Source organism: Lepisma saccharinum, chromosome 1, assembly GCF_977018435.1.
Source record: "Lepisma saccharinum chromosome 1, izLepSacc3.1, whole genome shotgun sequence".
NCBI lineage: Eukaryota > Metazoa > Arthropoda > Insecta > Zygentoma > Lepismatidae > Lepisma > Lepisma saccharinum.
This window is the reverse complement of record NC_139229.1, coordinates 115,928,987-115,956,138: the sequence shown is the minus strand read 5'-3', so window position 1 is coordinate 115,956,138 and position 27,152 is coordinate 115,928,987. Positions and strand designations below refer to the sequence as shown.

At 37.0% G+C, this 27,152-nt stretch overlaps 2 protein-coding genes across 17 annotated transcripts in view; one reads left to right on the top strand and one right to left on the bottom strand.

Annotated features, from left to right (window-relative positions):
* Positions 1 to 1,926: 1,926 nt before the first annotated feature.
* LOC145999754 (high mobility group protein 20A-like) lies at positions 1,927 to 25,471 on the bottom strand. 3 transcript variants are annotated; one of them, XM_083137055.1, is made up of 8 exons: positions 25,320 to 25,471; positions 20,083 to 20,252; positions 15,459 to 15,689; positions 11,890 to 12,014; positions 9,074 to 9,223; positions 8,048 to 8,123; positions 4,796 to 5,011; positions 1,927 to 2,539 (listed from the first exon to the last, which is right to left on the bottom strand). In XM_083137055.1, the coding sequence occupies exons 2-8, from the start codon at positions 20,249 to 20,251 to the stop codon at positions 2,397 to 2,399; spliced, it is 1,110 nt and encodes a 369-aa protein (XP_082993181.1). In that variant the 5' UTR covers position 20,252; positions 25,320 to 25,471; the 3' UTR covers positions 1,927 to 2,396. The 3 variants fall into 3 exon arrangements, with proteins under 3 accessions (XP_082993181.1, XP_082993173.1, XP_082993186.1); XM_083137047.1 differs by having other exon boundaries at positions 25,316 to 25,417; XM_083137060.1 differs by lacking the exon at positions 25,320 to 25,471 and adding an exon at positions 25,140 to 25,242.
* da (transcription factor daughterless) overlaps positions 25,436 to 27,152 on the top strand; it is a 338,039-nt gene continuing 336,322 nt past the window's right edge. For all 14 annotated transcript variants that reach the window (XM_083137037.1, XM_083137007.1, XM_083137022.1 and 11 more), the window contains exon 1: positions 25,436 to 25,536. In XM_083137037.1, coding sequence (XP_082993163.1) covers positions 25,455 to 25,536 — 82 coding nt within the window. In that variant the 5' untranslated portion in view covers positions 25,436 to 25,454. The remainder of the gene's footprint in view (positions 25,537 to 27,152) is intronic.

The window sequence follows — 27,152 nt, the reverse complement described above, 5'->3', positions numbered from 1 at the left end:
CAGAAATTGAAATATATGGTCTGGTCTACAAAAAAATATATTTTTTTTTTAGTTGCCGAAGATTTTTGAACGAATTTATGGTATTTTGGTTGTGCTGAACAACAGTTTTGCCAAGTTGGCTCTAGTTCTTGACATACTTGATTTCCTTCGATTTTAAGTTTATCTCAATAAGAGCTGTAGGTGTTGACATGAAATAAGGCATGGCTTTTATTTTAGAATATAAAAATATTTCTCTAGTCCATCCATTGCACAGAATATATTTATTAAAAGTTAGTTTTTCTTTATTTGTTTTATTTTTGAGGGGAATCAAACAGGCGTTTCTCACGATCAGGCTGTGTAAATGATTCTGATGGATTGTGCTGTATTTGTGGTGAATACTGTGTGCAGAAACAAAGAAAACTGACTTTGTAATGGAAGCATATTTTGCATATTGAAGTAATTTGTTAAGTCTTGGATAAAGGTGGTGAGTGTTTCATTAAATCTATAGATCCTTTCATGGACTGAGTATTGATGGGCCTCAAACTCGTATACTCATTAATGATTCAAATCTCTCAAATTTTAAGAATGATATTGAAGCTTCTACATGATTCAGTTATGTCCGAGTTGTCAAGAACTTCTTCGGCAAACACGAAAACTATGAAGAACTGGTGCAAAACTTGCTCAAAAACTTCAAATATTTTGTAATTAATATGAGCATAAAGATAAATTTCCTCCAAATCCACCTTGACAGAATTCCAGATAATCTTGGTGATTTTAATGGAAAACAAGGTGCGAAGTCGCACCAAGATATGATGACAAAATATTTCAAAGCAGATGGGACAGATACAAGATAGCAGATCAATGGTGGCCATTAAGAGGGGTGTGGAGGACATTTCCCACCCACGTTTTGCCTCCGCACCATGATCTCTTAACGATATGCCATGTCTACTACGGGAGACTAATCTGTCCTTGCACTTGCCCCCTCCCAGTTTTGGTACTCAATCGTCGCTAGATTGGCAGACTATTCCTGGGATCTTCAACGTGATTGTTCCGACACCCTACACACAAGAAAATCTCGGAAAGAACGTTTTTCTCGTCATTAAGAGTGATTAACAATGAGATTTCATGTTTTTTATGTTTTTTAAAGAGCAGCCATTACTCATAAACTAGAGCCAATTTAGAAAAACGGATATATTCGAAATCACAATCACAAAGATACCCTAAAATTACTTTAATTTTGTTAGCAATAAAAAAGTGTGTTTACCAGTGTTATGAGATGCATTTTATGGAAAATGTGTCCATGATGTGAAATATAGTTATGCAACTTGTGATCATATTAATGAGAGGTGTGGATACAATAAAAACCGGTGAAACTAAGTAGTTAAAGTCCAGTTTAGGCATGTACTTACTTTTTTTAGTTGCGCATTTGCCACATCATGTGGCTTCTTCAGGAGTTAAAACATGTAAATATATGTTGCTTAAAAGGATGTAAAAAATATAAATTAAAGGCAATGCAGAGTGCCATTATTGCTTCCTACTCCATGTCAGGTTGGCAACTGCCATATTCAATATGGCTGACAGGAAGTAAAGATGTGGCGAAAGACTGAGTAACTAAAAAAAGTAAGTACAGTGGAACCCCGATTTTACGTTCCCGGAATTTACATTTCCCCGCATTATACATTCAATCGTGATGATCCCAACATAGTAAAATGTTAAGAAAGTTTCCTCGATTTGACATTTTCCCATATTTTAAGTTTTTTAAGCTTGGCCCCCTTAAAAACGTAAAATCGAGGTTTCACTGTACATGCCTAAACTGAACTATCTCCAATTCTCTGTGTTTTGTAAGCTACTCCAGGTTTAATGCATTTTGTAATAGTAGAAAATTCTTGTAAATTGATCTACTTTTGATATGCACTGTTTCTAAACTGCTTAACGTAAAAAGAAATGGAGGGGAAAATATGAATTTATTTAACTGTTGTTTTATACAGCAACTGCTAGCAGTTCTATCAAGCAACTGACTCATTTGCAAGAAAAGAAACGTACTCCCTACAGCAACTTTTTTGTTTAAATTACATTTATCAAAAATTATTGTTTTCTCTTAAAAAAAATATCAGGGTTATATACATACTTTGCATCAGTTTCTTTACCAACATACAATCCATTATCATTGAGCGTAAGTTCACACCACAATTCACAGTACTATTCACTCTTCATGTAACAAGTCATCTCGCACTAAAACCATTTTTCATCGTACTGACTCAAAAAAGAAAGCAAAATATAAAACATACACTGGAAAAAATCCAAATCTAGCGTGTACTGTGCATTTGAACAGAAGGGGTTCTAAGAATGACACTTTCCATGTGGGAATGTGGTTCAGTCACTATCACAACAGGCACATTCCTGTGTGGGTCATTTTGTCATCCGTGGAATTCCAAACGTCCAACTATCTCCCTGACAGTTGATACTAGACCTTCATTTTCTTGAGAATTATCCAAAATGAGGGAATGAAGCTTTGCCATGTAGGTGTCGATTGTCTGAAGAGTGGGCATTTCATTGCTTCCTGAAAGTAAAGCAAAAAATGTATGTGTGTGACGTTGAATTCAAAGTTTAACATTATATTCTAGGGATGGACCAATACAAAATGTTTGCTGATATTGACAAAAGTACCTATTTAAAATAAATGTTCCACGAAGAACTGAATAGTTGCTTCTTTCACAGCTCTCCCCATAGTGTAGTGGCTCCTGCTGTTCTAATCAAGGGGTTCTGGGTTGGATCTCCAGTGGATGCACATTGCAGTGGCTTGGATCTAACTTGAAACTATAGGTCTAGTCCAAATTAGCCTACCTGAGCATAAAGTAGAAAAACACCAGACAAACTTAAGAAATGTGGGAAGTAGTGATTTTGGGCAGCTTATTCATCCCTCTGCCACATGTTGGCAAAGACAGATATGCATTAACTCACGATCGCTTACTTGAGTCATGCCATCAGTCATGGGCATATTTCACATATTTTTTTTTTTTTTTTTAAAAAAAAATAAGTACTGTACTTCACTGCATAATCGTTGCATCCTTTTTAAGTCCAAAAGTTAGTTCATAACCTTTCATCATGTAATCATCTAATTGGCATGTCATATAACTGCATAAACAAACAAATTTTGAAAGTCCATACTTCACAACATTGTAGTTAATTTTCTCAAGTGTAATATTTTGTCAATAATGCACAAATCAACACCAACTAACTTTCTTTTTCAGACCAGAAAAATATTCACTAAGCTGTCACAAAGAAATGATTTGCATCAATTTGGACTATTCAATTTTAATGTATATTTATGAATATTCCATGCATCATAATCCTGCACCAAAGACAGTTTACCTATTAATAAATAACTTTTAAGTACTTGTAACACCAGTACATTTTTTTAAAATGAAAAAGCTTCACATAATGGTAGTATCCCACTTTTTAGTGTGCAAAAAAAGAAAGAAAAAAGAATGCCATGAAATCTACTGCCATTATGGTGAAAAATGATATCATCCACTGGAATAATGCTAGCAATGTAATTTTTATGCAAAAACAACTCTGTGATGCTATTTGTCACATCCTCCAAGGAATGGGTCGGTCTTTCCCCTTAAGAATGTGCCATGGAACGAAACATCAAAATTGGATGGTACAAGGTTACGTGCTATGTGTGGTTGGATTTTGAGGTCATTCAAGTCCTGAAATTTCTAGCAGACTTCATGTGACTTGCAATGTAATGTAAGGTACTTATATCGATTTATTATTGCTGCGTATCACAAGGGGTAAAAATCTTATACTCACTGCAGCTTGTTTGCTACAGGCTTGCACAGACAGCCCAACCATGTGGCATAAACTCCCAGTAAGCAGGACCCTAAAATTTCTCACATACAAAACATGGTCTTCTCTTGAATCTTATCCTCTGGGCATAGCTAGCCATTGGATTCTTGTATCAGTATGTGGATAAGTTTTTTGCAACAATTCTTGACAGTGACAGAGAGCTGGTGAACGTGACAAGAATGGTGACATAAGATGCATGGAATTTGATTCACCCTGAAATGAAATGTAACCAGGTGAATGCAGGGGATATTTAGTTGTTACTGATTCTATTAATTGGCTGATGGCGATCATCAGCCAGTGTCAATTTATATGCAAAATTGCTGATAATTTTAGCAATCAGTAGAGGCATGTATATTTTGTTTTTGATGGAAACACGAAATGTGAAATAACACATTGTAATTATCATTTCTAATGGTTTTGCCAGGTGTGAGGTAATTATCCTCCTATGTTTTGTCACGAAATGAACTACAAAACTCAGCCATGAAATTTAGGATTTATTTACCAACACAACACTTTCTGAAGTCTGAATTATCTTGTGAGTTATGCAAAATTATGGATATATTTTGAAATCATCCTGTAAAAATTTGAGAAGCAAAAACAGACTCCTTTATGTAATCTGAAAACTACATAAATGTGCCATTGGAAAAAAATGTTTACTTTTTGTAATAAGAATGGTTTTTAAATCAAATTTAGGATTATATTCACCCTTTTATATACTGCTTTTAATCCCAAAATGAGGCCAGTATTTGTACCGAAATCTTGACATTTTATTCATCATAAATATGTGGCCTAGCAATTAGATATATCTACAAATTTGGAGTGCACCAATAGGATTTTTTGCTGATATTAATATGAAATTTATTAATACTGATGACTACAGAATGACAAATGCTAATGCAGAATCTGAATGATTCATTCATCTCCTTAATTACAGGAATTACACTATAATATTTACAGAAGTTACCTGGTAGTGGCACAGTAGCAAAACTTGCTGTTAATGTGGCACGCAAATTATCAAGATGTTGCTGCAATGCCATATTGTTATTTCTCTGCTGAACTGTCTCCACCTCAAGCTTTTCAATGGCTGCTTTCATGTTTTCTATATGCTTTTGAAGGATAGCATTTTGTTCTTCGTACTCGGTATTTGATTTCCTAAGCTGACGAAGTTCAACCTCCCGGGCTGAAATAAATAATAAAATTAGTCCATGCATTAACCTTTTGGGACCCAAGCGTCTCGATCGAGATACCCAAATGTAACCCTCCCGGTACCAAGCATCTCGATCGAGACGCTGTGTCAAGGTCGTAGTTTTTATGTTATAACTTTTCTATTTTTGGCTAGAATTTCAATTTTTTTTATATTGTTCCTAACACATGTATTTAACAGAAATGATTTTTTTTGCATTTTTTTTTGTCTTCATGAAAATGGAGGGGAAAAGGGACTTCTCTATTGAGTCTCTTTTCAAGGTCAAATTTTTGCCGACAGAGGAAGACCGGCTTTGTTGTTGTTGTTTCTAAAGCAATGCTTTTTCACTCCCTCCTGTTTACTGCATTCGAAGGAAGCTTGTTTATCAGTATCCGATGTCAAAATGAAAGTTTTCCGTGAGGGGGAGACTGGTTGTTGAATCTGCGTTGTGAATATGGAATTTCGAAGTGCGCTGAAGGAAACCTCTTTTTTTTTTTTTTAGCACAAGTTGCAACAGGGGTTACCCTGCATTGTCTAAAAATAGAATTTCAAGCAGCTGCAAGAATCGGCGCTCATTTTTCACTGCGTTCTAGCTTTTCGTCCGTGAATGTTGTGCGTAGGTGTCATTTTGTGCCCAAGTGCAAGGACATTTTTTGGGTGGTGACATTTTTAAAAATAATTTTTAGGGGTTTTCTCCCTTCCCCCTCCATATATCCGTCAAATTTGCATAAATTTTGCATTTTGACATTTTTTCGGGGGGGGGGGGGGGGGGGGGGGCGGGGGAAACAATTTTTTTTAAAGAAAAGTATTTTTGAGTGGATTTCCCCCCTTTCCCCCTCCATATGTATGCCAAATGTGCATAAATTATATATCATCTGAATCTGCGATTCATTCTGCGTACACTGGTATATCTTTCATATCTCTAGGGCATTTAGTTTCTAAGCTGTAGTAAATTCAATGTAACTCTGCATTTCGCTCAATTCCAAAGCTTGAGACAGTGGCGTACAACTCGCGTTACATTGGTCATACGGCAATGATGCAAATATTTTTCTGTTTCTTACATGCCAGCGATAATTTCTATGTGCATTTTGAACTTTTCATCCTTTTTTTCAGGTTGGGGGGGAGAAACCCCATTTTTTTTTTTAAAAAAAAGTATTTTCAGGGGATTTCTCCCTTTCCCCCTCCATATATACACCGAATGTGCATAAATTATATATCGTCTGAATCTGTGATTCATTCTGCGTACAACGGTATATCGTTCATATCTCCAGGGAAAATAGTCTCTGAGCTAAAGTCTTTTCAAGGTACCGCTGCATTTTGAAGCTTGAATCAGTGGCGTGCCGACCATTCCTTTTGGGGGTACAAATCAAGTTACATTGGTCATATGATAATAATGCAAATATTTTTGTGTTCCTTACATGTCAGCGATCATTTCCATGTGCATGTCGACACTGTCATGTACTTTTTTTTTTGAGGGGAGGGTGGGGGAACCAAATTTTTTTCTTCAGAAATTTTGGAATTTTGAGAATTAGCCCCCTCCCCCCACCACATATACGCCGAATTTGCTTAAATTTTATATAGTCTGAATCTCTGGTTCATTCCGCGTACAACAGTATATCACTCATCTCTCTAGGGCAATTAGCCTCCGATCTACACTCATTTAATTGAAACTCTGCATTTTGCTCAAAATCGGCTTGGGCATCAAGGGGGTTACATGTGAAAATGGCCTTAGGCACCAAAAGGTTAAACAATTTTTAAAAACAAAGCGATCAAATATTTACATTAATAGTGCAGCAAAATTGATTTTATTGAAATTTATACTGCACAAACAACAAGAAGCAATGAAAATAAGACTAATGTGCTACGAATAATAGACTGATTAATTTATAAGCATAATGCTGTTAATAAAATTCCTTATTATATTTGAATTGAATGAACACATGTAGCATCTCTTACCGGTATTGCAAGGTGAAAATTACAGCTATGCAATACTAATGAATAAAATAACATCATATTCTGTGTAGAGTAGGTGTCAAGTGAAACATATAAGAACCATATTAACTAGGGATGAACCTATACCGATATTCCGGTTGAAATTCATCTACCGATACCAGCCAATACTTTTCCGGCATTTTGGTCTTTCATGGGATCCGCAAAAATGCCGCGCAACACTTTTGCAGTGTCTAATTATCCTGGAAATTATGCACAATTCAAACTTTCCTTTTATTTTGCATCAATTTTGCAAGAAAAACTATATTTGTGATATTGCATAATATCTATTTCCATATTTTGATGTAATTCTTGAATATTCTAATGCAAACTTGTTGATAATTTAATGCATATAATTGCAGAACAATATTTACACACCAATATTGATCAATATTTTGAACAATTTTTTATTATTTCAATTTTCAAGTATCAGCATCGGTTCAAAGCGGTATCGGCTCAGCCCTAATATTAACCAAGTATTGATAGTTATCAATAGGTTGTTCAGTCCACAATAAACAATTGTAATTTTTAGTCAAAAATATAATTATTGTAGATTCTGGACCAAACATCCTTCCAATAACTTATGTGTGTGAAAATTTTCAATAGTTAAAATTATCATCATCACCCTTCGCCGTTTCCTGCCTCCGACTGGGTCGGCATAGAAGTCCAGCCTCTCCATTTTTTCCTGGTCTTCCACCACTTCTCTCTTTCCAAGGTGTTCCAATTTTGTCGTCTTCTCCTAACAGTCTCTGCTATCTGCTCTTTCCACCGACATCTTGGTCTCCCCCTTGGCCTTATTCCCACCCCATGTGCATTGTGAGTTAAAATTAATTTGCACAAATGAAGTATAGGCAACGAAAAACTTAACTATGAATTTTTATATAGCATATGGCATGTGCAAAGTAACAGGAGGTATATATTTCAAATTTCTGAAATACAACTAAAAACAATTCTATTTACTATGCTGTAGATCACCAAAATGCATACACAGCATGTAGCACATGTGTCTCGGTTACATTACAAAAATAATTTAATTTGACATACCTTTATTGTGATCAAGAAATTCTTCGGTGAAAATTGGGATGTCAAAACCAGAAAAGTCAGCTTCCTTTTCATTTTCCTGTTCAAATAAAAATGAAATTATTAACTGGCACGATTCTCTTGAGAACTAAGCAGTTTCGAAATAATATTGCTAGCAACAGAAGCATAATTAATAAACATCTTTTATTGCTTATTATATTTATATTTTCATATTTAAAATAAAAATTTACTTCCATAAAAGTTGATTGATACACTATAACAGGTTAAGGTAATGTAAAGTTCCCCACACATATAGTACCGTGCCATGAAGGCACATTCAGGGGATGTGGTGGTAGGGCCCCACATACTCTTGATGTTTGCCATTTTGGAGGTGGTGATCAGCACCATGCTCCAGTCACCTTCCCCCCCCCCCAGAGTTGCCCCAGGTAACCACTGATTTGGAGCTGGGTGAGCCCTAGAGCCACTTCATGCAGGGACAAGGCTGGAAAAATTCCAACCTTAAATCACCCACCCCAAAAATCGAACCTGGGTCTTCCGGATGGCAGTCAAACACCATACAGACTAGACCACCGTGGCTCAAAAACTATAGCAGGTATCATATGCTAATGGTTATATACCCTTTCATTAGTAGCCAAGGTTCCACTCCTTAAAACATAATAAAATATTTTATTTTTGTATGTATGTACTGCTTCCATTGTAGAATTATTTCTCGTGTAGTCTACCGTTATTACAAGCATAAAAACACAATTTTTCCTTTTTAGAAAACTAAAAATAAATGTCTGATGAAGGGAGCGTGTGTTCTCCTGAAATCTCACAACGAAAAAAATTGTTTTTATGCTTGTAATAACCGTAGACTGCACAAGAAATAATAATAAAAGTTCACAAAAACACAATAGCCCATACTTGTATGAATTTCTACCTTCACCTCCACTTAAACATGCGCATGCCAGAATTTAAATGTGCCATTATGTATCTGTTGTAAAGATAAATATGTTCTCAGTGGATAGATGGAGTGTTGTATTATCTCACCTCATCTTGAGCTGCTTCATTTTTCATTTCTTCCCTCCTCTTCTTTTCCTGTTGCTTCTGAGTAAAAATGCGATATGCTTCTGTTTGCTTATATTCATTCAGCTCACGAAGATATCGCTCCCTATCTTGTTCTGCAGCTTCCAGGTAATGCTAAAACGACACACCTTAAAATGGTAAATTTACTTCCACGTTAATTGTAATTTTTAAAATACACAAACATATATTAACATGCAGTCGACATGATTCTCTCTCTTAGATAGGGAATACCTGAACGACTGGAATTTCATACTGAAGTGATAACTGAGATACAACACTTCTCATGGCATCTAAGTGACATGTCACTTAGACTGGGCTATTTTTCTATAGCGTACTTTGCATTACCCCTGTCTGCACGCACCATGACCTTTCCATACAAAAGGGAGTGACATAGTCGGGTAAGAAGTGTCACTGTGTATGAATTTTCCCTAAAACTGTCCATGATTTTAACTGAAATCAGACAATCCTAATTTTTTTTTTGTTCAGACACAGACATTTTGTGTTTAATCCAGTTTGGAAACATCAAAGTGAGAAAATACTGGTTTCCTCTGCATGATTAAAATCAATGGCTTCCACTGCTTCAGAAACATGATGTTACTTTACAGTGTTAGTAGTGTTATGGATAGGTAATGCAATGTTTTGTCACATTTATATGCCTAAATATCATACAAAAATGTATCTTTGGGTTAAAAGAGGATTTTTAATCTATTTTCTTCATGTTTGCTGGGGGGATGAGGTGCATTTACCACCCACCCAGTCACCCTCTGGTGCTGCCACTAATTTACTACTGTAAATTTTGTCATTGCAAAGACAACTCTTGTCCTCAACGTGCAGTATAATACTTAGAGACCGGATTTTAAAGAAAAGTCCTTTTTTTATTTTTAAACATGGATCATAGAATAAATAACAACAGTGTTGATAATTATCTTCCACCAACAAGATTACATGGTTTTGGCTTCCATTTTTCAGCCCACATCTCCTTTTCTCCCCTTTTTTAAAACATTTTCCTTTCTGGCCCCTTTATTGACTAGTTTTTCAGCCTACATTCCTTTTTCCCCCTTTATAAAAAAACATCTTGCTTGGTCCCTTTATTGACAAGATATCAAATATTTTGTACGACTGTGTTTTCCCCCTGAACAAACGTTCGACAATTGTCTATTTGGTGCAGTTTAGAAGAAAGAAACAACAAGCACCTTCTACCTTACCTTCCCTCCATGACTGTTGGGGAGTACATCACAGCGATGGTTGAAATAATGCAATCTGGGCTTACGCAGCAACAAATGCATTGTAAGCAGCACGCCTGTTGGATTGGAAGTGTACTTATCTGCTAGATTTAGACTATTATTGTGAAGTTTTTTAGAATAGTTTTAACTTAACTGTGTGACAGTGACAACAGTATTGGGTAAAGTAAAAAAAAAAGTAAAGTGCTCCCCTGTGCTTAGCACCATGCCATGAAGGTGTATAGGGGGTGTGGGGGTAATGCCCCACACTTTCTTTATCCGGTTTAAGTGGAGGTGATGTGATCAGCATCATGCCCCTGACTGCCTTTAACCCCCAGGGTTTCCCCCAGGTACCCATGTCATTCGACGCTGGGTGGGTGCTGGGGCTGCTTCCAACGTTAGAAACGTTCACAGATTTGAACCTGCCAGGATTGAACCCGGGACCTTAAGCATGGAAGTCAGACGTGTTACCGACTGAGCCACCGTGGCCACAATACCACAACAGTATTGGGTGTCAGTAAAATGGCGAAGCCAGGTTCAAGTGGCAGCAAGCTATGGAATGCGGTAAGATGTTGCAAGGAAGATTTCATCAAAACAGATGGTAGATTATTCGCTGTACTTTACCTTCAAAAAAAGGAAATGAAAAGTGACTATAGTATATTTTTGCACTCTACTAAAAATATTATTTTAAATAAAAGCACAATATATACCATTCATATATAAAAAGGGATACATTAATACAAAATTTAATGTATCCCTTTTTATATATGAATGGTATATATTGCCCTTTCATTTAAAATAGTATTTTTAGTGGAGTGGAAAAAAATATAGTCCTTTTTTCCCTTCTTTTTGGCAATAATTCCCCCCCCCATTTTTTTTTGTCCTTTCTAGAGGAAAATGTTTCCCTTTAAAATCCGATCTCTAATAATACTATTCCAAATTCAAAGGGTTGTGGCTGGTGTATTTGTGATTGTGTTGGATACATTTGTATGGCATTTCCTGTCAATAGGATTTCTATTGACTTGATGGATTACATCAACCTATGATTAAATTTGTTTATCATTATTTGTTATGCAGCCTTCGCCTTTCCCTTTAGCTGACCATTCACACCTTATCCTATTACTTTAAGAGATATTGAAAAAAAACATCAAACCTATAAATGTATTTTAGAATAGTTGCAATACACATATTGTAGTTGGACTAATAGCAATATTGTTCACTTTTCTGTAAATAAGTTCAGATACAAAAGACCTTATAATACCAATAATAAACCATATTATTTATTTCAATGCAGAACACATATTATACCAAAGTCATAGAAGGAAGATTACACAAGATTACTCAATCCAGTTACAATATACACATTGTAATAAGAAAACTTGATGATATATAGTGGCAATGAGGGGGTCACTCCGTGATGCTAAGTAAAAATGAACTGCATTCTTACCAATTTTAATTTTCCTGACTTTCGGGTCACCTGATTTCATACCCCCTTGCTGTCAACATAATAAAAAAGACCAGTACAGCGATGCAACTCAGATGAAAACATTTTATCCTCACCTGCTTTTGGTTCTGGGGCAACTGGCTCCACTCTACAGCCAAAAGTTTTGTAATTTCAGGAAATGGAAGATTTGGATTCTCTGCTCTAACTTTCTCCCTTCTGTCATTCAAGAACCTCACATACCCTACAGGAAGATAGAAGAATAACACCAAACTGATAGTGAAGTCACGTGATTTTACACCATATCTAATAGAGAGAAAATATGTTACCAATAGGGCTGAACTGATACCCACACCGAGATGCTGGCACAGTTACCAATTCCTGCCAAAAACCGAAACCAATGCTTGAAAATTGCAACATTTTTGTGGATCCCGTCACTCAGGAGCCTCACATACCCTGTACAGGATGTATCGTAAGTAATAGCGCAAACTGACACAGTTGAAAGTACACAATAATAGAAGCAAGAAAGTCTCAATAAACATGGGTCCCCACATGAGCGGTTTTTGAGATAATTGGGAAAGTGTGGTTACAAGCCGCCACTGACTTCATTGTTTGCAAACGTCATCCTAGTTGGTAAAAAGCTAATAATGTGTGGTTAGAAGCTGTCACTGATTGCATTTTGTAAACACAGAGCGCTTTTATCCTTGCACGTTCCGAGGTTTGCTCTTTGTTTACAAATAGAACATGTCCGAAAGGTGTTGTTGTAATCAAACAGGATGGATACAATCAGTACACAGTCTAATCGTACTGTGGGAGTCACGTCAGTTTAAGTTACTGCGTAGTGAAAATGAAACCGTACAGCAACGAAGAGTATGAACACTTTGAACACCTCCTTTAACAGGTACGAGTGTACAGTAATTGTAACATGTAACATACTAACGTAGTACTGTATTCCTTGTTAAAGTATAGTAGAATGTTCAATCAAAGCAATGAGATCTCCATATTAGAATTTTACCAACTAGGACAATGTTTACAAACAATGAAGTTAGTGGCAGCTTGTAACCACACATTCGCAATTATCTCGAAAATGGCTCGTTTGCAGACCCATGTTTACTGAGACTTTTTTACTTCTATTATCGTGTACTTTCAACTGTATCAGTTTGCGCTATTACTTATGATACACCCTGTAGAAACTCCAGAAAAGTATCAGCAGGCATTGATAAATAAAATCCAGCCACAGCTCAGCTCTAATTAAGAACTCACATAAATATCCTCCCTTACAAGGCTTTTGACAGCAAATTGGAAGGATAAATGTTAATAAAAATATGTCATAAAACATAAACTGAATATTGTACCTGTACAGTAACTCCTGTAGAGTGCCATGTTCTACCTAGAGAGCTTCTAAACCATCTTTGTATGGGATTTTCTGTGTATCATGTTGGGTCCACGTACACTTCATGTATTTTGAACAGGGAAATGTAAAAAGCCAGTGTATAGGATGTGTTCTTGCAACATTACACCTCAAAAGTCAGGTATGTACTGGGATCTGATAATTTCACTATAGATGACAATGCACACTGGAAACAGCAGATGTTCAAAGCTCAGAATGGCCCATTTGATATCCAGATTTAAACATGATTGAACAACAACAGGACACACATGAGAGAGATGCCCTGCATCTTTGTAGAACCCTCAAGACAGCACTGGTGTAAGAAAGTGATTCAACCCTTAAGAACAGCTTGAATCTTGTTTTGAGCATGTCAAACGTTCTGTACATCATCTGAAATTTATGTTAAAGTATGGTGTGTGCTTGTTACTTTTTAAATTTTATTTGTGATGACTAGGGAATGGGTTTTTAGGTGCTCATAATGAATTTATTGGCATAATTATTAATTAATAATAATTTTATGAAATAACTGGTTTTAGATGCAATTTGTGCATAAAAGTTACTATTTTAATTAAATTAATACTATTCTTTGAGTAATAAAAATTATACAATTTGTCCAATGTAAAAACTTTATCATATTTTGAATCACTTCACCACCATATGGTTTTCAATGTTCTCCGTGGTGAAGCTCTTCCAGTCGTCCTTGAGTAGGCGCTTGTAAAGTCAAGGACACTTCTTGATTGTAACAACCCCATTAACTTTCAATGTGATTGTTACAATCCAGAAGTGTGAATGGATAACTTTCTCTCAACGCTGAAGGAAGTTATTCGTGGAAATTTCATTAATGCAACTGCTCCTAATTTTTGGTTCTCCCCAAGGCTTAGTGGTAACGTCGTTGCCTTGGAACGAAGAAACCATAGGTTCAATATCTGTTGAAGGCACAAAGTGGTTCAGATCCCACTTTAAATTCTAGGACAAGTCCCGATTAGTCTGTCTGTGCATAAAGTGTGCTCATAAAACTTGATCCACAGGCAGGTTCGAAATGTGGTGTTCTGTATACTTGAGAAGTGTAGTTTTCGGTGCAAACCCTCCCGTTCCACCTAAAGTCGAGACGCCGTACCAACTGGTGTCCAATCACAGCGCAGAACAGTTATTTTGACAAAATCCTGCTTCCATGCTGGCTGCTTTGGGGAGGGGACCTTGCCCAAGACGTAGGCCTAATTGATTGTTTGACTGCAAGTCCCTTCGAAGGTAAACTTGGCAACAGTGTTTCATTCCCATAAAAGCTGAAAGATCGGAGGGATTCTAACTGTCAAATGTGGAAAAAGGCAACGGGACTGGTCACTTGCAGGGTTGCCTTACCTACTATTTACAGCAGACACTCGAAACAGCCAACCAGACAGAGCTATTCTTGGAATCTTCCAGCGCTCTCACACTGTTGGAGGCCGGGAGTAACGCCGGCCCTTTTTTAACAACTGAATTATTTTGTATCTAGGATTCCGTCCCAAAACAGCCTGCATTTTTGTTTGGCATGTTACACCTACAATCCAATTAATTGCCCGGGAAGTACAGCATTTCACAACGGAGAATGCCTCATCCAGTCATTTAACTCCATTTTTCAAATGTTTGATCCAAGCTGGAAGATGGCGGAAATTTGCACAGACCTTGACACCTTTTTTTGTTGCATTCCTTCTTTTGCCGCTTGGATTCGTTCAAGGGTCTAAAACCTTTGTGGTGGAAATTAAGGGCCATTGTTAATAAAAGTTATCTTTAAAGTTAAGTGAATGGTTTAAAAGATGCTTTTCAAGTCAAAATAGGGCTTTTAGGCATTTTTAGGTCCTATAGAATTTCAGTAGAGGGGTGCTGTGTACATAGAAAGCAAAGATATCTAAATAGCATGCATCTAGGACATAGCAAAAAAGAATAGGTATGGACCTAGAAATCCATTCCCTAGTGATGACTATGGTATTTTAATTTTTAGAACATTTATAGTTTTGTGTGTGTGTGTGTGCATCATACTTGATTGCAGTATTACATGTGCGATGGTTGCAAATTACATTATCCATATTATTATTTTAGTAAAGTGTATATTAAAATATATTATAAAAATATCATTGATGGAGTGGTTCACATCTGAGTTTGTTAAGTCCACTTTATGCACAGACACAGTAATCTTTCCACCAGGTATTGAATTCAGAAAACCTTGATTACAAGGGTGACAGTGGCGTAGCCTATGGTCGAACCTCACCTACTAAGTAAAAGAATGATTCTATCATTATTAATAATAACAATGTAAATCACCTGTAAGAGGTTGTCTGGGAGCAGTCTGGTCTCTCTGGCTCTTCTTTCGTTTCTTGCCTTTCGTCCAGCCAGCTCGACTCTTGGCATCAGGAGTTGTCCCTTTATCTTCTGAACTAGTGGCGGCAACTTTCTGCTGACTTGTCACCTGTGATGGTACTGAAATCGGAGCAGGTTGAGAAGCGGCTGGAGATGGAGTGGCCGATGGCACAGAAACAGGTGGAGGTTTTGGAACTGCAAAATTAAAAAGGAAAACATAAATCCTACACTCTACTATGCACATACTATTTTCCATACTTGTTCCCTCCCCCTCTCAGCAACTACTCTTTTACATACAAACTTAGTTTATAGTTAACATACCATACTTTCGTTTCTAAATGACCAAGAAGTAGAGGACAATCACTCATGCTCTACTGTGACTTCAAACTTACACACTGCAGTTTCACAATCCATCATTCTTATTTTGACTTTAGTTATTTAGCCTTGCTTTTCTGCCACTTTTGGCTAATCACGATGATAAGGATGAGTGATGTTATGAAACTGATGAATGCACATTTACAAAGAATGCCCATACACAGACGGATATGAACCAAGAACCCCTGATGTAGCATGCTGTGCTAACCACTCTGCCACAGAGGTTGGCCTCACAATGTGTCATATTTAACAGTTTGATCATAAAAGCTCTCTTTTCGCTGACCAAGTACCCTCTATGCTTCCAAATTTTATGAACATTTTATGTTACAAAACTGCCAAACTGTGCATGTGTCAATGTTTAAATTCCAGGATTTACCATAAAACGTATCCTTAAAGATCACACAAGAACACTAGTATTTATCTGTATCCTCCCCATCTAAAATAAAAGCAGTCAGCTGGTAAAATTACGTTCTAAATATACATGAATTTTCAGGAATCCTGAATATGATTTTGTATAATCATGGAATATCACACATGTTCATAGTATGATTTAAGTAAGTTTGCATATACCTCAATCTGCTACAAAGTACACTCCGATTATATATATTTTTAACAGTTTATGTTGTTATGAAGAGGGTAAAATAGCACAAACGAAACATTACTGAAAACAAAGGCTGCTTTTATTCATTTGGATTATTTGACTTTGCATATCTGCCAGTTTTGGCTAATCGCAATGATGAGGATGAGTGATTAAATTGATGAAAAAGAACACCCTTGTCCAGGCTGGGATCCGAACAGGGATGGCGCTATGCACATGCAGATATGCCTGGATAACAGTGGCCACTGATCATTTCTTTGATACTAAGTTATTGGCCAATCTAGTTGCCAAACTTGCTACAATATCTGGTGTCTGTCTGGTAGGTGAACGTATTCAGTGACTGTGAAATTGTTCTTTGATTGTTGGCATATACAGTTTCTGAATATGTCTAGAATGTGTGGCAAATGAATTTTACATGAATAAGTAGGACGGCATTCAAAATCTAAAGAAACGTCATGTTTCTTTTCTGTTTGTTAGTTCTTCATTGGAGTACCGACAATTGCACAAGTGTTAGTGATGTTCTCTCATTGGTTTCGTCGTTATATCTATTCTTATCGCCGTCGTCGTCACCTTGTAACCAAGGGTGGAGGCAGAAGTGGTTCGGATCCCACTTTAAACTGTAGGTCCAGTACCGATTAGCCTCACTGTGCATAAAGTGGACTTAAAACACCAAATCAATGAATCAATTCTTATCGCTCCAAATATTCGAGAGGGACAAATACGATGATAAAAAATCAATGAGTACACAAACTACCTGATTCTTAAATGCTAACATTAAAATTGGGTTCCCATTCCCAATAGTCTAGCCATAAACCTCATATCAAGGGCTCCTGGCTTCCATCCCCGGTCGAGGTATAACATTTCATTAAGTGGTTCGGTTGGGAGTTCAAATCACCAACCCTGAGACCTTCTGTAAACAAAACCACGTGCATGCAGAAAGCATTGCAAACTCATAGAAGTAAAATAATCCACATGAAAATCCAGCGTTGTTACACAATTAATTGTGTAAGGTAAAACAATGGCCAATTTGTAGTATGGGATACGCTGCCGCAAATAACGTCTCACTTTAAACCCAATGCTCTTTCTTTTGTACTTATTGCTTCACCTTTATGGTTAATTCTTTGCACCAGTAATCATTTCCCATAAATTTGACTTCTTTCTTGCATGTGAACTGAATATATTTTACTTGCATTTTTTTCGACAAAATGGTATAACATGGTAATGCATATTTCTAAGGTTTGATATGGAGCATTCCCTGATATTTGCTACGAGACTCGGCGGTAAGCAGCCCGGCAGCAGCACTTTTTCATATTGTGTACTAACCTTGGCTACAGAAGGTGTTGAAAATGATGTATCTCTGCTGCAACACATTCCTGGCATCTCCGAAGGAAATTGGCATTTACACGTGGAAGTTAGTCTACTGCATATTGTAGTTTCTCGTACAATACTCTCTTTTAACTCATGGTGTGCGGATTGTCTTTGTATACTTTATTTTTTAGATTTCCCCATTTTTCTTTCCACTTTTATCCAGAACTGACCCTGTTACTCTAAACTTTTTTACGAGGTTTAATATAGTAGTTCTATGTGGAACGGGAACACCAGGAAATTTCGTTGCAAAACGTCGTCGCACTTCTCCACAATTCCTCTTTCCGAAGTTACACTCGACAAGATAAATCCTTTGTTGTAATGTAAACTTTTGTGGTGCCATATTAAACCACAATCTTCAGCACACGGACATGACACAACACAACTTCCGAGGGAGGATTATACTGGCGTCAGTCTGAAACGTCAACAGAAAGGGAAAGAGAGCAAAGTCAGGGAGAGCGAAAAAAACTGACTGTCGTGGACCCTGATGCCGGGCCGCTTGCCGCCAAGTCTCGTAGCGAATGTCAGGGAATGCTCTAGATAGGAGTGTATTTGAAATTTGTTTGTAGATTTTATGTAAATTGTATCTTATGTAAATAAAATATATAATGGGCATAAACAGCCATATGCAATTCTGTAAGTCCAATAAATATATTGATGATGATCAAAACAAGACAAAGAAAATTCGTAAATTTATTGCGGTTCGAAACTTTGACAAGCATCCTAATAACGATTTTTATTCCACAAAATATAGTGCACTTCATCAAATAACTTGGTGACATGGCAAGGCAATATAAGTGTGAACATTTTGTAGGAATATGCATTGTAACTTTCAATGAGCTTAGAGATTTGTGTACATAATGATATTTTATAACATTGGTTATTTTCTAAAAATAATCATGTGAACAGCAAGGAAGTAGTGCCACTTTCAAAATGGTGAGTTCTATGCATGCAGTAAGGTCTCCGTGTTCAGTGATATATTGAATCGGTGAGACGGTTTGTTTACAGAAGGTCTCAGGGTTGGTGATTTACACATTAGAAGCTGTAGCTCTCGTCCATACTGTAGCTGTCTTTGCATATTGTGGACCTTAATACAAGTCCAATTAACTAATCATTGCAATACAGTGTGAAAATCAGCATGCTTGGGTAATTATATTGCTCGCAGTCTTAGTTCTACATCTTAATTCATTATCATTTGTGAGGGTAGAAAGCAATTTATGCAGTACCGTCGTAGGGGTGGGTATCCGTGCAGGAGAATCAATCTTTGATCCAATTCAGATTTTCAAATCAAAATCCTCAGGGCAAGGGTTGCAACTCTATTAATTGTTTTTATGTCAATATATTTGTCTCCTAATGGAGGTGAATTTGTAGTGAAAATATGTTTGTTCCTTGAGAGTGGCACCTCCTATGTTGACGGTATTTCTCATATCCTCTCCCCATTTTTAGCCCTAAGTTCTGAATTTCAGTCCTTGAACAAGAAAACGTAAGATATTTCATCATGACAGCAGAGTAAATAATGTCATTAACACATTTTCTATTCAAGGGTGGTGTTGTTTATTTTATGCTTACTTTATTAAGTTAGTGCCACTTTTCTGAAGTGCGAAAGCTACAATCTTTTGCCGCTCCCTGTTGTTGTGATTTGGACAATTTAGAGTTATGGCACACCGTGAGGTAGAAAGGAACTAAAAATAAAGACCCTTCAGCACCTCCTTGCAATGGTTGAAACATTAAAATCTGCCTTTTACGAACTTTACAAGCTTTGTGTTATTGAAATGTTCATACCCCATCAACGGCTGTTTGCAGCAAATCAGGTGTTATCATGAATTGTTAATGAGAGTAAATACATTTTAGCTGCTATAAGTTAGCCCCCCCCCCCGAGAATTTGACTCCGAATTCTATAGCCCCCCCCCCACTTATTTCAGGCTGGCGCTGTCAGTGGATTCGAACCTGGGACCCCTGGCATCATGGCATGCTGTGCTTACCACTCCACCACAGAGGCTACCCCAGCTACTTTTAACATCAAGTATTATGCTTCTAAAACATGAAAATACAAAAATACAATTTGCAAATGTAATGCAAAAAATAAAAAATAAAAACAATGAAATAAATTCCATCCTAATTCTTGACATACATTAGAATACAAATTGTGTGTGTGGGGAGGGGGGATACCAGCTGGATACTATTAATCAGAAGTTGTTTCATACAAATACTAATACCAAACGATAAAAAGCTTCAAGTGCTTAAGAATACCTGTAATTTCATCTTTCCCAGCAGATGAGGATTCAAGTTCTATCACTGGGGGAGCTGATGCAGGTGCTGCTTGTGTAACAGATGACCCATTGACAGTTGGCTTGTTCATTTCCTTTGGGGTATCCTCCCTTGGGGAAGCCACGAGAGTTGATACACTATGTTGTTCCATCCTAAAATAATATACATATCATATGTAAAAAATATGTAATAGTTTCCCAATGTTGGCACAAAGGTTAATCAGGACTGGAAAATGATTTGGGTGATGCCTACACCACTGCAATGGACCTCACCAGGATCCATTCGTCAGAAGGCTACAACTTTATCGCTAGGCTCATACTGGTAATTTTTTAACATGCATACAATTGTTTTTTGAACACCATTATTTTCTTGAACATTAGCATACCCTTCTTGCTGTAATGAGAACTAATATATGTATCTGTCACAAGCAGTGATTCTTCATAGCATGAATAAAAAGTAGTACCGATCTGAAGACCAATTAGTACATGAAAGGAATAGGCATTTAAAGCAACCTAATAGTGGTTGAACCCGTGGCGGCAATGAGGGGGGGAGCAGATGCCCCTCACTTTTGCCCCCGTACTATGCTAAACCTTATCCTTGCCCCCCCCCCCCCCCCCAAGTTTTGAAACCCAATCGCTGCCACTGGGTTGAACCATATATGCATGCTGTATAATCAACTGAACTACTGCATTACTAAGCAAGGCTGTTCACATGTGGTACAATGATGCTAAAATTTGCAAATTTTTCACCACCCACATAAGCATGAGAAGTGATGCAGCAAGAGGCAGTAAATTAGTAAGTGCAATAAGTTTTATTTCTGATCTACAGGCAGCAGGGAACTATTAGGAAGGCTAGGATGATGATGATGACAATGATTTTTGTTGCTACTTGATTCTGAAATATCCATAATTTTTGTTCATGAAAAAATTGTTTACATTATAGGCAGTGCAGAAAAGCATAGAACAAAGATTGTGGAAAAAGAGCAGAAAAGTTGAACTTCATTACAATCGATTCACTACTGTCAAGCACCATTAAGATTATAAATTAATGTGGAATATGAATACAATGTGGAAAACCTTCCACATATCAAACCCTGGACTGATACAGTATGTATCATACTTATTCGTACAGGCTGTATACATTGTATAAAACCCCTCTCTACGTAGTCAGTTGGCGAAATATTGTAACAAAAGGTATCGCAGTATTCAGGGAGGACCTTCGAAAAGGTAATTTGTACAAAAGATGCGAGATACAGTAATTGTATAGGATGGAGAGTATTATAAGTCGTTTGAGGTTGTTTCATGTTGTACCTTTCTTGTTCGTATGCATGAGTCATGTACTGACCTTGCGTGCAGCACCTTGCAATTTTGTACATACAGCTTCAGTTGCAGGTCTGTGTAGCCACTGTGCCATTGCTACTAGTGACCGTCCAACCACCTGGTCGTGTGCAGTCCATAATGGGTAAGTGACAGGAGCTCAGCTCTGACCTTAAAGTTGTCATAGTGAATCTTGCACTTAAAGGACATTCTTTGAGGAAAATAGGGTCATTAGTGAACAAATCACATTCTACCGTGCAGTATATAGTAAACAAATTCAAATATGAGGGTTCAATAAAGAATCGGGCAAGCAGAAGTATGGAGAAAAGGCTAACGGAAAAAAAGGAGTGTATTGTGGTGAGAGAAATTAAGGCTAATCCAAAAATGTGTGTTCCGAAATTGAGATCACGGGTGGAAAATGCAACAGAAAAGACAGTGAGCAATTCAACCATTCATCGTGCATTGTACAGACAGGGATATAATGGGAGAATAGCATGCAAAAGCCCGTTTGTAAGTAAAAAGAATCGTGTTCTACGACAGTTTACAATAACATTCTCAAGTAGAATGTTAAGCAAAGTGCCACAAAAATGGGAATGCCACCTGTTTACTGTTCCAACAAGACAATGACAGCAAACATATGGCGGGTATCAACAAGGAATGGCTTGTGTGGAATGTTCCAAAACAGCTGCATACCCATTCGCAATCAGCGGATTTTAATCCAATTGTGCACTCGTGGGCCATATTGAAGAAATGCGTTGGAAACTTAAATCCAAGATCCAAAAAGGAGGTCAAGATGATTGTATCGCAAGAGTGGGAGAATATCAGCCCAGAGACATGCCAGAACCTAGTGAATTCTATGCAACAAAGGTGTCAAGCAATCATTAGCAAAGCATTAAGCTTTAAGCATCAAGCATTAAGGCCAAAGCATATTCCACAAAGTATTAGGAATTTGTGAGTCTTCAGTTCTGTCTGTTTTATTTGGAGTGATTGTGGTGTGATTGTAGGTGTACAAACAGATATGGAACTAGGAAATGGACAACTGAGTTGCATTATAGTGTTCATTTCAAATGTTATGGGATTTCTCTGTTATATTTACTTGTTGTGTATCCTGTACCATTGTTGTAAACATCATTTGAGCAAGAATTTTTTTTTCTTTTGTGTTCTCTAGCGGTGTACTTTATTATTTCAATTTTCCACTACCTCTGTACAAATAAGACTGGTATATACTGTATGTGGATTGAAGATTTTCCATATTATATTCAAACACTTGAAACTTGAGCAGTAGGCTAATGTTCATTAATGAGGCATCGGTAGTCATGAACCTTTGCAGGATCTTTTTCCAGGGAAGAGCAAACAAGGCATATCCCCCTCCCCCATAATAATCAGCCCTAGGCTGAACCTCGCTCAGTAGAAAATAAAAAGACAATTATATTCTAAAAACACCCCTTCAGCTTGAAGTATTCATGTTCCTGCAATGCCCTTACAATAAATGACAAAAATTAAATTATAGGTGTGAAAAATATAATTTTAGGTTGACCTTCATCCCCCCCCCCCCCCTTTACAACACCTGATCCTTGCCGTAAGCGAATCCCTGGATATCCATCCACCTTTAACATGTGGATGATGGGATAGTGCCTGTATTAAATTTACTGATCATTTTTAATTGTTCTGCTTCTTTCCACGTAGTAATTTAATTCTACTGAACTATCTACAGTGAGTAACATTGCTATTCGTGCACATAGAATTTCCGAGGAAAAAATATAATATTTACTAGTACATAATAATCATTTTCATATGTACCTGGACATTAATGTTAATTAAGGTTTCACCAACAAATGTCAATAAAAATGTATGTTCAAAGTGCATAAACAGAGCATATAAATTGTGTGAAAAGAGAAAAACACGCTGTTTGATGCAACATTGTTATTCGTACAGGCAAGAGTTTCAATCTTCCTCGCATATAGCGCCACCGCTATTCGGGCAACTTCGTGCAGTTTGCAACTTCGTAACAAGTTTGAACATGCAGGTGTGCTCCCCGTCAAGCGGAATGGTGGCGTAGGTATTGTTGTAGGCTTATCATCTATCTATCAGCATGTTCGAAATGGGGAAGGTGAAGGAACTTAGTTCCGATCTGAAGGATGGTATTGTAAATTTGGCCCTTAGAGGTTATTCGTTAAGAAAAATTGGACAAACAGTCAATAAATCACACTCCACAGTCCAATACATAGTAAACAAATTTAGAGAGGAAGGTTCAACACAGAATGTGCTGAGAAAACCAAAAGAGAGACGGTTGAATAAACATGAACGCTTTATTTTAAAAAGAGTGCAAGAAAACCCCCAACTAAGTGTTCCTCAGTTACGACCGTTAGTAGAAAATGTTGCTGGCAAGATGATGTCCGACGTGCCTTGTGGAAGCATGGATATCATGGCAGAATACCACGAAAGATGCTGTATGTAAATAAGGTGAATCGCAGGAATAGACTTTCATTCGCGAAAGAGCTCATCCACAAGGACCAGGAATTTTGGGATAGTGGCATATGGTCAGAAGAGTCCATATTAATATATACGGGTCAGATGAGATAAATAGGGTCTGGAGAAAATCAAATAAAGACAATGATCACATTAACACAGTTCCAACAGTTAAACACGGTGGTGGGTCATTAATGATTTGGGGCTGTATGTCGTCCAAAGGTGTCGGTACCATCCAGTTTATTGATGGTATCATGGATGCATATGTCTATTTGGACATATTGAAGAACAATGTAAAGCAAAGTGCCCAAAAAATGGACATGCGGCCTATCTAGAGATTCCAACAAGACAATGACAGTAAGCATAAGGCATGAGTTAACATGAATTGGCTAATATGGAATGTGCCCAAACTACTACAAACACCAGCTCAAAGTCCAGACTTAAATCCCATTGAGCATTTATGGGCAATTTTGAAGAGGGGAGTCCATAAAGCAGGTGTCAAGTCCAAACAAGAGTTGAAAACTGTTGTGCAAGCCAAGTGGAATAAAATAAGCTCTGAAACATGTTGGAAACTGTTTAATTCTATGAAGAACAGGTGTCAAGAAGTAATTAAAGCCAAAGGATAGGCATCAAAGTATTAGAACTGTCAGTCAATTTGCTCTGAATAAGAATGTTACATACAGTATATCAAACTGCTAAGGCACATACATATTTTAAAACTTACTGAAAACAGTGATGTGAATGGAAATTCCTACATGGGGGAAGGATGCTTCTGCAAATTATCCTATCTGGGGTGTTCTTAACACAAATTTTCTTAACCGGACTGGTGGGATAGCATCTCACGTGTCCCCCCCCCCTGAGAATTCGAGCACTGATTGAAAGAAAAAAAATTCAGAGAAAATTGTGGTGGTGAGTACGCCAGAAGTTGGCTTAGCTCAGCGGCAGACCGTTGTACTCGGGTTCTATTCCTGGTTGGGTCACAAATTTTGATAATACTTATAATAATTTAATATTGTACTCGCCATCCCTTATCCTATGCGGAATGCCGTAAATAATTGTAGATTTTATTGAAAATGTCGTCATGAGATGAGCTCGTGTGTATACAAGAGAAAAATTCTAAATGTAAAAATAAAATAAAAAATAAGTTTGTTTTGCCTCAATTATGCACACATATTGCACTATTGATTGAATTTCATGGTCATGTTCGGTATTTTATACTCAGACTAACATGCGTATAATTATGAATAGACGCACCAAGAAGCTCCTTCGGAAAGAACTGATCACATCTTTGATCGCATCTCACGTCCACATGCTTGTATAGATGGAGAGTCTAGATATTTTGCGAATAGTACAATATTTTTTGCTACACACACATTCTATCCTGCACAAAATGTAGTAACATTAAGAAAATAAAAATTGTAAAAACATACCCACCCAGTATATTCACATGAGCTGCGGCATCACATCACAAACAAACAATATCGTGCACTACTGCCATCTGTTACCCAATTATGGAAGAATGCTGGCATTGAATCCTTTCAGCAGTAAGCTTCGGCTGTGAGAATCAAGATGGCGACCAGCGATGATGAGCCTATGCATCTTTATGAAGTGTTTCAGAATTGTTTTAATAAGATAGCAAATAAGCAACCTGGTAAGTTTGAACTTAAATCTTTATCATCATATCTAGTTGTTCTCATAGAAATCGCTTTCTAGATAATCAGATACCTTGTTGTTTATAGATTTTTGAATGTCTGTGTGAGACTTTTTCCCTTGCTAGGTGAATTGTGTAATATACCCCAGGCAGTGTCAAAGATATAGCGAAACGTTGTGCTGTTAGAAGAAGCGGCGGTTCTGTAAGGAACAAAACTAAACATCATTAAGAACAACAAGCTGAAGTATATATTCAGTAAAGAACACTAAATAGAGGCACATTGTAAGCTTCAGGAAAGGTCTACACTGACCCATTCTGTAAACTAAGAGGAACATGCTTTTTTCTCGATGTAAACAAAGCAGATGGTTACTAACATTGTCCATTTTAAGAAGTGTTTGATTATTTAGTGATTTCAGAAGTAGTAATTGGATCTAAGTAGGGTGCTGTTCGTAATTTGTACTGAAAACAGATGAAAATATCGAACTGAAAACTGTACTGATCTTCCAATTAATCCAGTTGTATGAGCACGGTGCAATGTTGTCCGAGATTTCCCCCCGGCGATTGAATGTATAGTAACAAGTCAAAAGCATATTTCATCAGTGCGTCAATTCAAGTTTTGGAAGGGAATGTTTTTACGCAATTATTTCAATTTGTTTCAATTTAACAATTCAAACTGTCGTAGATTTAAGTTTTCATCATATGTACCACCTTGTCGTAAATTTGTGTTTTCGTTATGTATAGGTAATTGTATTCCTGTTGTTTGCACTTCCATTGTTTAAAAAATCAAAATTTTTCGTATGTGAAAAGTGTTTGCAGCAAATTTTCATTTTGGTTGCACATAAGTGGCAGCATTTTCAAACCATCAAAATACAAGCTTTCAAATATTTCTAAGCACTTGGCATATTCTTTTGACTTAGTTGTTTGCATGTGTGTGCATCATATTAGAATGAATGTACATAAGATGTGACGATTGCAAGGAAGTATCTTATTTGATTAAATTTCTTCAATGTCTAAAGATGCGTAACAAAGTAAAATGGTTATAGAAATTTTCTCGGTACTAGTTTACTATCCTTCGGACATATTTCTTCATTTCTACAGAAGAAACTACTTACCGTAAGAAGTTCCTGTAGTATTGTCTAACATGTGGAAGGTGTTTTGTGTGATGTGGGAATGTTTCATAGCGGAAATTCAACCATTGACGCATAGCCCCACGAACAATTTCCGGTAAGGTTAGGTTAGGTAGGGTCACAATAGGTTACAATAGTTAAAAATTGGTTTCGAAAAATATGCGTAGCCCCACACACCATTCTCGCATAGTCCCACGAACCATTGACACATAGCCCCACAAACCATTTGCGGAAACATACGTTCTTCAGTTACAAAAACTCTTTTTTTATAAAAAAAAATTGATCAAAAAAACGTGAGTACACGTTAAAAAATGATCCGCGAAGCAGATAGGTAAGTAAGAATGTCAAAAATTGACGAAACTCAGAAGTTATAGGTGTCCGAAGAATAGTAAACATTTACCGTGATTGTGTTAGTTTTCACACCTTACTAAAGGAAAAGAGATTGTGCCATAAAGTTACCATCTTCCAGCGAAAGGTGTAATGTGCCTT